The sequence below is a fragment of the Artibeus jamaicensis genome, unplaced genomic scaffold (genome assembly GCF_021234435.1).
Source record: "Artibeus jamaicensis isolate MK-2021 breed Jamaican fruit bat unplaced genomic scaffold, CSHL_Jam_final contig_797, whole genome shotgun sequence".
Taxonomy (NCBI): domain Eukaryota; kingdom Metazoa; phylum Chordata; class Mammalia; order Chiroptera; family Phyllostomidae; genus Artibeus; species Artibeus jamaicensis.
In genome coordinates, this window is record NW_026521977.1 from 8,168,004 (window position 1) to 8,181,211 (window position 13,208).

Sequence of the window (13,208 nt, forward strand, 5' to 3'; positions counted from 1 at the left end):
TTTTTTAAGCAACTTATTTTCCTAGTCTCCACCTGTCCTCTGCTTCTAGAAGTGCCAAGAGTCTCCTGAGATTTGTGAATCATTTAAATATGGAAATTATGAAAGTGACCCCTCCAAAGGCCTTACAACTATCCTGACAATCAGTGAGGCCTCTCTACTGGTCTGGGCAGCTCCTACGGTGGCCAGCTGCCCGATGCCCTCAGAGGCTCCTGGCGTGGAAGGCATCTCTGAAGGGCATGTGGGGCCTCCCTGGCAGTCCCTGTGTCCTCACACCACTGCAGGGGGACAGTCTGGGCTTTCCAGGGCTCTGCGAGTCCCAGTGCTCCTCCGGCCTTCAATGCATCGGCAGGATGGAGGCAGCCCTGCCACTGACCCAGGGGCCCAGGGGACATCTCAGGGCCCCCCAAGCCCTGGCTCCTGCAATTCTCTGTCAACGACCTAACCACGTCAGCTAGAACAGTGAGCTAAAACAGGGAGGTGAAGGAGACAGGACCAGGATGCACCAGCTCACTGCGATGGACCCTCCCACTCAGTGGGGCCCGTATCCTGTCCTGGTCTCACATCACATTCCAGTGACTGTCCAACAAGGTCAGGCTGGGAAAAAGATGCTGTGTGATGTAGCTTTAGGTTAGGCTGGGTGTATTGGCTCCTGGTCTGGTGTTTCAGAGATGAGTGTGTTCTCTACGAGCCCTTCCAGGTCACTCAGCTATCCTGAACTCTGTCTCTTGAAAGCCGAGGAAAGTCTCCTAAAGTCGGGGTTCCTCTCCCTTATGAGTGTGTGCGCATGTGAGTGTGTACAGGCTGTGTGTCCCAATGGCTGTGTCTCCTACATGAAGCAGAGATTCACAACCCCACCTCTAGGTATCTGTTCGAGGTTGATGATGTTTGTTGACCCCTTCCCCCACACCCACTCAGGGGCCCAAGTGGGAGCTCAGTGGCAATGTCTCCATCAAGGATATTCAGAGTAGGGGTAGGGGTACCCCGCAAGCTGGTCCGGGTGCGTGTGTTTCAGCGTGTGCCGGCAAGGCTCTTTCCAGTGCACTCTCCACCCCTGCGCCGCCACCTGCACGGCCTACGGTGACCGGCACTACCGCACCTTTGATGGGCTCCCGTTTGACTTTGTGGGCACCTGCAAAGTGCACCTGGTCAAGGTGAGCTCTCAGATGCATGTGCCCAACTGGCTCTCTGGGGACCCAGAGCAGCTGAGTCTGCAGACCTGTCAGGGTATGGTGTAGCCCTGGATTTCAGTCTGACGCTGATTGGGTGGGCGGGGGATGTAAGCCTGAGCTGTCTGGAGGCGGAAAGAGATGCCAAGGAGCAAACTAGAGGCTGGACAGAGCTCACCCGTCATAAAACACACCACTGCCTGTCCAGTTACCATCATACCCTCATCCCATAGGGTCTCCATGTCTTTCTGTCTATACTAAGAGCTAATGCTTTTTTGAGCTTGTATTATATGCATGGCCATCCACTGAGCACTTTTTTTGTGGACTATTTTACTTAATTCTCATAGCAACCCAACAAGGTAGAGTTATTGACCCCATGTTATAAATGTAGCAACTTGGGCATAGGTAAGTCACAGGTAGTCATTCCTTGTGGCAGGTAATCACAGGAGTAGTGACCGTCAAGGGGCCCTCTGCTCCTGCCTAGGCCTGAGCCAAGCCACTGGGTGTCCTTGGGTGACCTGTACCCACATCGGGGAGCCAGGAGTATGCCCAAGTAGGCCTCACTCACACAGTGAGGCAGTGACAGAGCTGAGTCAGGTTGGAACCAAGAAATCTGACTGGGGAGTGGGTGTCCTTAAGGAGTCACGTGCTGGGGCCTTCAGCTCACCAGGAGGGAGAGGGATGGTGATGGGGGCGGGCACCGTAGAAGCAGGATCCCCTTCTGGAGGAGAAAAGGTGCCAACAGAGTAAGTGGGGGACACACCAGGGGACCTTGGTTTTGCTGAGGGCCTATCTCATTATGCAATAGTAATTAATAATAATAATAATAATAATAATGACAAGCCTTTGTGGAATGAGTTCTGTCTATGGGGCAAACACTGTCCTGGGGTCTCTCATGTAATTGCAGTAACTCCACAGACCCCATTTTATTTGATTTTTTTCCAATGTCAAAGCTAATACGTGCTCTTCACTAGCACTTAAACATTTAAAACAATGTAATAGCACATATTAAAAACAAATGTTCCCCTTGACAGCTCTTGTGTTCTCATCCCCTGTTTCTATCAGTCAGGGGTGACGCCTGCAAGATCATTTTCCATGAGACACTCACACTCTTACACACACACTTCGTTTAGTCTATTTGGATAGGTTTCTACAATTTGCTTTTTTCCACTTAACAGTACACCTTGAACACTGTCTCGTACAACCAGTACACATCTCTCTCTTTCTTTTTTTTTTTTTGTTGAATTCTTCAGAAAAGATGTGCTCTAGTTTATTATTCCCCCATCGATGGATATTTAGATTGTTGCCAATATCGAAATGCTCAGTGAATACTTTCGTGAACATATCTCTAGACTTCTGGAAGTAGAAATTGCTATAAAAAAAGTTACATACATGTAAAATGTTTTTTAATGCCTATAAATTAAACTCCAGAAAGGCTTACACTACCCTATCCCTGTATGTAAGCTAGCGCCCCTTCCCTCACACCACAATTCATTCATTCATCAGATGCCTTGGGAGAGGCAGCACACGCCAAACACTGCACTCTGTGCCCCCAGGGGACACTGAGCTCCAGAGAACTGAAGGAGGGTGCCCCTCTACAGCCGACAGAGGTGGAGGTGGGCCAAAAACCACTCCAGAGTCCGTGTCTCCCTACTCTGTGCCTCTTGGCAGGACCTCGCCTCTCCAGATGTCACTAAACTGACACGTTTTCTCCTCAGAGCACATCAGATTTCAGCTTCTCTGTGACTGTGGAGAATGTAAACTGCTACAGCTCTGGCATCATCTGCAGGAAACTTATTTCCATCAACGTCGGGGACTCACTCGTCATCTTCGATGATGACTCGGGAAACCCCGTAAGGCCCGGGCCAGGTGGAGGTTGTGTGGACAGTATGCGGGTTGACGGGGGCCCGGGGGCGGAAGAGGGCTAAGGACTGGTTTCTCTACCACGGCAGTGTCTCTGGGAGCCACTGAGTCAGCAGCCCGGATTGAATTCCTTGGCCAGGGTCAGGAACGCAGAGGTCAATGTCAGGGCGTGAGGGAGGCATAGGAGTTGGTGAGGTGCTGGGGCTGGGCTATGACTCGTACTCAGGCCCATCTGCCCCAGGTGTGGGGAGACACTTTGGCCTCAGGAATGTCCATCTCTGTCCCGCTAGAGTCCTGAGAGCGTCCTGGATGTGAAGCAGGAGGTCCACACCTGGCGAGCAGGGTTCTTCACACTGGTGCATTTCCCTCGGGAGCACATCACCCTCCTGTGGGACCAGAGGACCACGGTGCACATCCAGGCTGGGCCTCAGTGGCAGGTAGTCACAGGAGTAGTGACCCTTGAGGGGCCCTCTGCTCCAGCCTAGGCCCGAGCCAAGCCACTGGGTGTCCTTGGGTGACCTGTACCTGCATGGGGGAGTATCATGCCTCCTGTCTTACCCTCCCCACCCCTTCTCTGCCGACCTTCCTCCTGTTCCTCTTCATCCTGTGACCCCAGTAGTTGCTCCTGGGTTCATGACAGACTCCTGGGCTCATGGTGACCCCTCTGCCCGTAGTTCACCTCGGCAAGCCTCCAACGGACACAGCGTCCTCTCTCCTTTCAGGGCCAGCTGGCGGGACTCTGTGGAAACTTTGACTTAAAAACCATCAATGAGATGAGGACCCCAGAGAACTTAGAGTTAACTAACCCACAGGAATTTGGCAGCAGCTGGGCTGCAGTTGAGGTAAAGCCTCCTCCCATTGGCTGACTCTCTCACCCAGATGGGCCCAGGCCAGCACGGGCCAAGTGTGGCCCAGGTCAGGGAAAAGGGACACCGGTGTGAGGCTGCTCCTGCTTTCGTCAGCCTCTGAGCTGCATCCTCAGCCCTAGCCTATCCCACGGCCCAAGGACACACCACCCCAACTCAAAAATCAGTGTGCACAGCTGCCCTGGACCAGGCTTTGGGGGGAGGGGAGGGCTGGGAAGGAGACAAAATCTCTGTCCTAGCAGAGAGGGCTGCCTTGCAGGAGGGTGAAGCTTGTTGAAACATGACCATCTTAACCACCTCTGTGCCCCCATTGCCTGGCACTAGGTCTGGCACAGAGGAGAAGCCAAGAGAGACCCATGTGGGTTGAGGCAATCAGAGAAGGCTTCCTGAAGGAGGTGAGACTAGTGTGGCACTTAAAGAATAGTCCATATTTGGAAGGATGACTATATCAGAGGGACGACTTCTGAAAGGGGAACAGTATTAGCAGAGGCAGAAATGAGGGTCATGTACCACAGGTTTGGGAAATGTCTGACTCAGGCTGCCACACTGCGAACGATGAACCTGGGTTCTTATCTTGGGTCATCCAGTGGCTTGTTGGGTGACCTTGATTAAACCCCATCTTCTTTGGTCCTCTGAGAAGGGGCTATGCCAAGAGAGGTGTGATGAATAGCTTTCACCTTGTATGACAACTCAGATCAGTCAGAAGAGGCTGCTGGAGATACTGTGTTGAGAAATACCTAAGACTTGTGTTAAGCTCAGCTGGAAGAAAAACTGTGATTGATTAGTTATGTCTGCCATGGTACAGGGATGGAGAGTGGTAATATGAGGGTTACATACTTGCTTTTCTTGGACTGAGTAATCTTAGATCCTTAATTCCCTGCTGGGCAGCAGACAGACGATGAGCCTAGGTAGACGGGGGTCAGGAGAGCTGTCAGTCAAGGCGTGCAGCTCAGTGGAATCCGAAGGTGGGACAAGCCTGTTCTCACAGCCTCGGAAAGGTGTGCTCTACCCCGTTCTCATTTTCGAGCTGCTGAGTGGGTGACTAATCTTTATTGCTCCCCTCCTTTTACCAACCGCCATTGCTATTTCTCCCTTGCTAATCTCCTTGGGCGTTCCCTGGGGGGCCGTAGTGAAAATGTAGGCCTGAAGGAGGAGGTTGAGCAGACATTAGGAAATGGTATTAGTTACTTACAGCTGTGTAGCAACACCACCACAGACTTGACAGCGCTCAACCATCCGCACGGATGATCTGTTTCTTTGGGTCAGGAGACGAGCATGACTTGACTCGGTCCTCTGCCTGGGGCACCACAGGCTGCAGTCAAGCTGTCAGCCAGGGCTGGGCTTTTGCTGGGCAGGGCTGGTTGGGAAGGATCTGCTTCCTCACCCACTCACGTGGGTGTTGACCGCATGCAGTTCTATACAACCGTAGAACTGAAAGCTTCCATTTTTTTTTTGCTGTTTGTTGCCCATTGATGACCCTCGGGTCCTAGAGACCACCCACCCTTTCTGCCCCATGGGGTTCACCATGGCTCCCTGCTTCTGCACAGCCAGCAAAGGAGGGACTCCAGCCAGGTGGGCTGGACGCAGGCTGCAACACAGGCACGCAGCCCCCTGCACGGAACCACGCCTGCCCATCCCCTTTGCCGCCTTCTGTTGGTTTAAAGCAAGTTCTAGGCCCCTCCCACACTGCAGGGGAGGGGACTACACAGGGTGTGAGGGCCAGGAGGTAAGGACCAGGGGCCACTCTAAGAGTCTGTCCACCACATCAGGCAACAGGCGCTGGGGGGCAGGGAGGTCAACGGCCCCGCCTTTGCCCCTCAGTGCCCAGACACCCTGGATCCCCGGGACACATGTGTCCTGAATCCTCTCCGAGAACCGTTTGCCAAGAAGGAGTGCGGCGTCCTGCTCGGTGAGGTGTTCGAGACCTGCCACCCTGTGGTGAGTGGACCCCAGCCGCAGCCACTCCTGAGCCCGCACCGTCCTCCTCCGATTCCTTCTGCTCTCAGCCCCCAGCCCCATCATGCCTCGGGAGAGACACCACGGGTCTAGAGGGGAGACCCAGGTCTGCCGTTCCCCTGCTTCCTGTCTGCTCCGATGAGTCAGTCTGTCCTGTTTCCCCAGACGACCCAGGACAGACAGCCAGACAAACGGACCTTCTGTGCCCTTTCACGCTTATCTCAATCTGGTTCTCCCTCCGGGTCAGGAAGTTCTGAATAGCGGTCCCAGACCCCTGCTGCTGCAGCATAGGCAGCTGCCTGTTCTGCCTGCAGTGGAGGCAGAGGAGAGCTGGTGCTCAGCCTGCGCCGCACTCGCCAGGCCCTGGAAGGCAGCTGTCGCCCTGGCCTCGGCTGTCTCTGACCCTGGCTGGCAGTTCGCATCCCATGCCTGTTCCTCAGCCACACCTCCAGCCCCTGGACCCAACACAGGCAGCTCACTCCAACCCGTGGTGCCTGCGTGTTTCTGCTGCTCCCTGAGGCTGATGGGCAGCAACCAGGATGCTTCAGGGCAAGCATTCAGGATCTGCCCCCTGACCTCTGACTTCTGACCCCTAGGTGGATGTCACTTGGTTTTACTCAAACTGCCTGACGGACACATGTGGGTGCAGCCGGGGCGGTGACTGTGAGTGCTTCTGTGCCAGCGTGTCCGCGTATGCCCACCAGTGCTGCCAACACGGGGTGGCCATCGACTGGCGGACCCCACGTCTCTGCCGTGAGTGTCCAATCAACCAAGAGGGAGGGTGGGGTCTGCCTGTGGGCACCAACACTGTGGCTAGCATTCACTGAGTTCTTCCCCAACTACCCTGTGAGGCAGGGCTGTTAATTCCCACCTTAGAGTTAACGAAACAGGTTCGAGAGAGATTAAGTAAAATGTTCCAGGTTGCACGGGTTAGTGGTTGACCATGGCTGCAAACCTGTGCTCTTAACCACTTTGCTGGAAGAGTCAGGAGCCCTGGATTCCAGACCCAGGGCGGCCGTTTGTGAGCTCTGCAACCTCTCTGGGGCTCGATTTTCTTATCTAGAAAGAAGAGCAGGCTTGTCCCACCAGGCTGATGGTGAGGACCAAACGGGACAGTGAACGCAAACGCCCGTTGTCAGCTGAGACGCGCTGTCGGAGGCAGCCCAAGATATCAGTGCATGTAGGGCAAAGGTGGTCTGCAAGCGCTTTTGGTTGCACACTCTTATCAAGTAAAAACATTCTGAGCACATATACACATGCATACACAGATACATGTGCACAGGTATGTTATTAGTGTGAATGTGTATCACCAAATAGACATAAAAGTACCATATTTTGCTGTGTATAATGTGCACCCATGTTTTTGGCCCAGACTTTCAGGGAAAAAAAAAATTTATTTTCTTAATTCAATTATTTATTTATTTATACTTAGATACTTGTTCTTTTGTATTATAAAGAAAATTTAGCATCTGTTTTTGAACATATTATGATACATCTGATACAAGAAATTTTATGTAACCAATAATTACAAAACACAAGAATAGATACATGGTATTTCAGGTCCTACCCATGTATAAGATACAACCTTATTTTTCGCTCAAAAATTTGGGCAAAAAGTGTGCCTTATATACAGTAAAATACGGTAAATATTTGAATGATGAAACAAAATCTATAGCAATTTAAATTATTGATCATTTATTCTTTCCTCTGCACACCAGTAACCTTCCTGGTGCAAGCGCACCTCACGTTGGGGTGCTGTGTCCCCGAGGCCAGGCTCCCTGGATTCAGCCCCGGGTCTGCCAAGTGGGGCGACCCGAGGCATGGCACTTCCTCTCTGAGCTGTAATCAAGGGTTAGGAGAACTGCACTCACCTTGCAGGTCGCTGTGGGATTTTAGTGAGATAACAACACAGGTTATTTCTTGGCAGGGTGCTCTCCCCTATTGCTGTCATTCTTCACAGTGACATGCAGCTGGCATGTCCTGAGCTCTGAGGGGTCCCGGCAGGACGACCTCTGGGGAAGGTGGAGCCGAACTTGCCTTTGGCTTCCCTTTTCTCTGTCTGTTTTCCCAAGAGCCTCCCACCGCAGATGCCCTGGGTCTCCATGCGGTCTGCTTCTCCCTCTACTTCTTTGGTAAAAATCCTTCAGGAAGAAGGGAGCATGCATTTAGTGAGGACCTACTGTGCGCCCAGCCCTGTGGCCTTCTGTGCATTAACTCATTACTCTTCAGATCCCGGGCTAGGGCGAGGCAGGCGAGCCACCCACTGGGCCACAACGTAAATCCTACGTCAAAACAATACAGTTTAAAAATCAACAATAATATAAAAAATAACTTTGATGACCAAAATATCAACATTTTAAGTAATGGTAGGATTAATATTACTAATTTTTCCTTTTGCCTTGAGCTCCAGTATGACTTGGCAAGGCGTGGTCCCTCGCCCATCTTTATTTAAAAATTTTGGTATTCTTTTCATTGTGGATATTTTGCATTAATTTTAAAATTTAAAAAATATTGATGGAAATATTATATATCTTGACTACTGAGATTTTCAATGCTTCCTTAAATTTTGTGTCGAGCTGTGCACTTACAAGGACAAGTCTGTGGAGCAGATACTAACGGCGGTCCCATCTCATAGCGGAGGGCACTGAATCACAGGGAGGCTGAGTAACTTGTCCCAGAATGCACAGCTGATGAACCAGAGAGGGGGCGTTAACCAGGTCTGACTTTAGAGAGCTGGCTCTTGGTGGCTCTTCTGGACTAGCTGCCATTATGCTGATACACACTTGAAACCAGAGGCTCGGAGATCCTCTAACTTTCTAGTTCAGTTTCCTGAGTCTGCAGGTGAGGAGAAGCAGGTACTTGCACATAGCAGTGCAGCAGGTCAGCCTTCTGACCCCTAGTGTTCTTTCCAGAGAGCAATGCCAAATGCAAAGTCGTGTTGATTGGGGGTTTGGGGCATGGGGTGGAATAAGTGGCTGTCTTCAAACCATACCTATAAATGGAGAAGCCCCTCATCAACCTTGATTCCAGGTCTGCACGATTGGCTCCTCATAGCCTTGCTCCTGCATTTAGGTGACCTCTTCAATGTCCCCAGCTTACCCCAAAGGGCTGAGGACTCTGTGGCTGAGGAGCCTGGGAAAGAGGCTGTGTTGCCAGACCGGACCACTAGAGGGCGCACTAAACACATGCCTGGAGGAGCCTGTGAGAGCCTAATGGAAACTGCACCCCAGGACTTCGCAGCCTCTTGTCCCTTCCCACCCAAGGCTTTTGGAAGACCCACTTTTATCTTGCACCTCCATTCTTCTAGAACCCTCTGTAACATTTCTGATGGGAACTCTCACCCCTTGATTCTAATTTTGCCCTTTGGGATCACATAAAACAGATCCTTCTCCCCAACATTCATTCACTCGTTCATTCATTCAATAAATGCTGAGTTCCTACTCTAGGCCAGGCTTTGAGGTTTGTGCTGGGGGGCGGGGGAGAAGCCAATGTATTTCCTGTACTTCAAGACATCTAAATCTAATGTCCATGCCTGAATCAGGAGGTGGGGGTAGGCAGGGGTTGGGGCAGGTCCGCCCTTGGGGAAGGAGGAAGAGCTGGGATGCTAGGGGCTTGGGCTCTGCTCACCTGTTCCAGCTTCTAAAGAAGCCTCTGTTCTCGTCCTTTCAGCATACGACTGTGACTTCTTCAACAAAGGTAAGCCCATCCTCCCCAAGTGGAGCCAGGGGCACTGCCCGCCCTGTCCTGATGCCATAGGCTCCTCCCTCCCCTGCTGCCTATCCCTTCCAGCACCATCCTGCCAGGTGCAGGCCTATGTGGGTGCAGGCCCAAGGCTTCGTCCTCTTGTGGAGCCTCTTATGTGCCTTGTCAGATTTCAGTCTGAGAAACACCCCCTGGAAAAGAGCACAGCAGGTGAACTGTTAGGGGGCCGACCAGAGACAAAGGCGCCAATCAAGGGTCTGAGTGACCGGGGCTGGCCCAGAGAGAGTATAAGTCACAGGGACTGCGGTCCTGCCTACAAGTTTGTCCCTGTGTGTTCCTGATGGCCAAAACCCTCTCACCCCTAAAGGAACAGATCTGTGATGGGAGAACCGTGGTCCTGGGGACAGGCAGTGTGTCTGACATCAGGCGAGACATTTCAGCGAGACAGCTCCGAGCGGCATTTTCTCTCTCCAGTGGCATTTCGGGCAGCAGTAACTGGCAAAGGACAGGCTGTTTCCAGCATCTTCCACCTACTCAGCCTCCCACCCCCCTATACATTCCTTGCTCTGCATTTCTCCCCACATTTTCTCCAGTCCAGGCCCTTGCCAGGTGCCGGGGCGTCAATGGTCAGTGAGAGCTGTCACCGTGGTCCCCTGGAGCTGGCCCGGCCTGGCTCCCCAGAGCCAGTTGTGTGTTCCCAACTCCTCATTCAGTTGGGAGTTTGAAATTAACCCCTGGTGGGAGTATTTACACCATGGAAATGAGCAAACACTACAAATTAGGGTTTTGTTAGTTCCGTTTGGGGGGCTAATTATTAAATATTTACCAGTCCAGTGCTGCCTCTCTCCCATGGAGTAGAAGAGACCCACTTGGACCCCCGAAGGAAATCCCTCCTAAGAGCTATGATCAGCCTGTGCGCCGTGCCCCCAGGGCTGGGGGAACGCAGTGGGGGAGAGGGTGCAGGGCGTGCTTCACCACGGAGGTGACATTTGAGCTGTGCCCGAGATCGAGTGGGCGTTTGCCAGGCATGGAATGGGAGAACTACCCCGGGGCGGGGGCAGCAGGGGTGCAGACTGAGGTAGGACCCGGCACAGCTCTTTCAGGGGTTGGGGCGTGAGGGCCCCCAAATCCAAGCTGGGCTCTTAGGTTCTATTTTGAGGGCAGTGGCGAGCTATACCCACATAGGCCAGGAAGGCGACTTGGGGGCTTTGGGGAGGAGGCACTGGAGGTGAGGAGCTCACCGGAGGCAGTGGGGTCAGTTGCAAAGTGGGACAGTTGTCCAGCCAGTCCTGACAACTGCAGGAACCCAAGAGACACAGAAGCGACACGGGCTCGGAACACAGAAACGCTGACATTGGGGCCGCGCTTTCCGGCCCTTGGGTGGGCAGAGCAAGTCTGATGTCTCCTTGCCGTGGCCACCCTGAATAGAGCAGTGGCTGACAGTGTAGAGTCCCAGGCAGTGGGGTGGGCCCATGGGGAGACTTTTAGGGGATCCGGATGACCCCCTAGGTGACCTTGTTCCCAGGCTTCCTGTGAAATGATTCAGGTGCTATGCAGAGAGTCAGTCCCCATCAAGGCCTGACCACCCCAGGTTCCTGTCCTTCCTTCTCATGAAAATCAAGGTCCCTAGGGCTGGGGGTGAAGGAAGTGACCAAGAGCACCTGTTTGGCACCCTCCCCAGCCCCACCTCTGGCAGCGGTGGGCAGGTAAGGATGGGAGGTGGGCAAAGGCCTGAGGGGACAGGGCTATGACCGGCTCTTTCTCTCCAGCACTAGGCAGGGGCCCCTACCAGCTGGCCAGCCAGGTGGCTGGTGGTGCCCTCGTGGCTGTGAAGGCAGCAGGCGGTGCCATAGTCCCAGTGAGCGCAGAGGATGTGGCACCAGGGGACACTGTGAACTTCCTGCTGACAGCCGCACTGTACAAGGCCAAGGCCCACGGTAAGGCCCACCTCAGGATGGAGGCTGCTGAGCCTCTAAACCACTTGTAGTGGCTGAAGGAATGTGCGGCTCCAACAGGTGCCCCTTTCCCAGTTGAGACAGGGTTTGACATCAGTCTCCGAGCTTCTTTGAAGAGACATGTCCCATCTTCTTCCTGAAAAAGCCAGGGAGGCCACGGTGCAGACGCACCTTCGTGCCTGGCTTTACACGATCTCTGCGTCCCAGAAAAGCAGGTGGCAACAGCGGTACTTCTCCCTCTTCCCACTCCCCTCCTTGCTCTCTCTTCTTCTCTTTCTTCTCCTCTTCTTCCTTCTCTGTTCCCATCCCCCAATTTTTAAGACTGGGTAGATTTAAAATGCCAAGGGGAAGCTAGCTGATGTCTCCACTGGAGCAGGGCCTCCTCCTCCTGTGAATGGAGGGGTGGGGTCTTGATTTGCTCGGGTGACGATCCTGAGGTGCAGGCAGGCGTGTTACCCAGACCAGAGCATGCCTGGGACCACCACAGCCTCCTGGGGCCCCGACCACCAGCGGCCTCAGGGGGCTTAGCTTTGGTGAGCATTGTCCTCCCCTCAGAGTACCATGGTGCTTGAACGGTACCAGGACCCTGCCCGGAGGGCAGTGACCCCGGGTGGCGTCTGTGCCGGACCCTGGGCCAGCCAAGGCCTCCATTCAGCAGTTCCAGGAAGTCCTCTCCTCTGTGGCCATTTGTGTGTGTCCCAGGGCGCGGGCACTGTGACCAGGGTTTCTCCCCGCGGATCCTGCTGGCCCCGCCAGTCAGTATCTTTCCGATCACAGGGAGGGTCCATGCAGCCGGTGCCAGCGTCCACTGGAACCTTGAACCTAGGTGCTTCTCAGAGTGGTCACCCCAATCTGAGAACTCGGGACCTGCCACTTGTCTAGTTTCAAAGATCCTCACCCCACTTCCTGTCCCCTCCCCTTCCTCTCTTCTCTCCTTGCCTCCCTCCCTCTCACCCAGCCCTAATCCCATGCCAGGCGCAGAGCTGGGCACTGGCAAGTCAGGGAGAGGAGAGGCACCAGCCCTGCCGGCCAGAAGGCCACAGTCCCCCCAGGGAGGCGGACATGGTCAGAGGCCGCCACAGTGCCCGCAGTGCGGGAGTCAGGAGAGGCTTCTCAGCATGAGTGATGCTCCCCTGCAGGGCGGGAAGGGGGTGGGCAGAGACTTGCAAGCCAAAATTGGGAGGTGGATCCTTATGCTGAGGGCAGTGGGGAGCCGTGAGGGGATTTAAGGAGGGGAGGGACCTTCCAGCTCCTGCCCAGCTCCAGGCACAGCCGGAGTCCCCAGCTATGGGTGATGTTCAGGATGGTGTGACCTGGGGGTACAGGTTGAGGCGCCAGGAGGGACCTCATCACTGCACCAAGAGACCTGGTAGTGAGGAGCCCGGCACTGAGCTGCAGGGGGGCCAGAAGTACCCCACCGTCCCCCCGGAAGGACGCTTCCACCCTAGACATTTCTGGTCCCCAGATCCACGTGGTCCTGTCTCAAAAAGGGCATTTCGTAGCCTTTCAGGTGTGATAGGCTGTCATTGGTGGAGATTTTCTGTTTTCCACTCAATATTTTAGTCTAGTAGATGAGGTCTAGTTCAGAGGGAGTGTTGACTTTCTAGTGGTTTTATGGACATTTTAAGCAGAACCCCAGAGCAGCGTGACCTTGGAGAACACTGTGGGCAGGAACTCTAGGTTCAGCCCCGACCTCAGTC

The 13,208-nt window shown here is 53.7% G+C and overlaps 1 protein-coding gene across 1 annotated transcript in view; it reads left to right on the forward strand.

Annotated features, from left to right (window-relative positions):
- OTOG (otogelin) overlaps nucleotides 1-13,208 on the forward strand; it is a 69,140-nt gene that overhangs the window by 32,584 nt on the left and 23,348 nt on the right. The window contains exons 25-32 of the mRNA XM_053673149.1: nucleotides 1,013-1,151; nucleotides 2,885-3,019; nucleotides 3,320-3,466; nucleotides 3,752-3,871; nucleotides 5,717-5,833; nucleotides 6,448-6,604; nucleotides 9,521-9,547; nucleotides 11,323-11,490. Of these exons, the coding sequence (XP_053529124.1) occupies nucleotides 1,013-1,151; nucleotides 2,885-3,019; nucleotides 3,320-3,466; nucleotides 3,752-3,871; nucleotides 5,717-5,833; nucleotides 6,448-6,604; nucleotides 9,521-9,547; nucleotides 11,323-11,490 (1,010 nt within the window). The remainder of the gene's footprint in view (nucleotides 1-1,012; nucleotides 1,152-2,884; nucleotides 3,020-3,319; nucleotides 3,467-3,751; nucleotides 3,872-5,716; nucleotides 5,834-6,447; nucleotides 6,605-9,520; nucleotides 9,548-11,322; nucleotides 11,491-13,208) is intronic.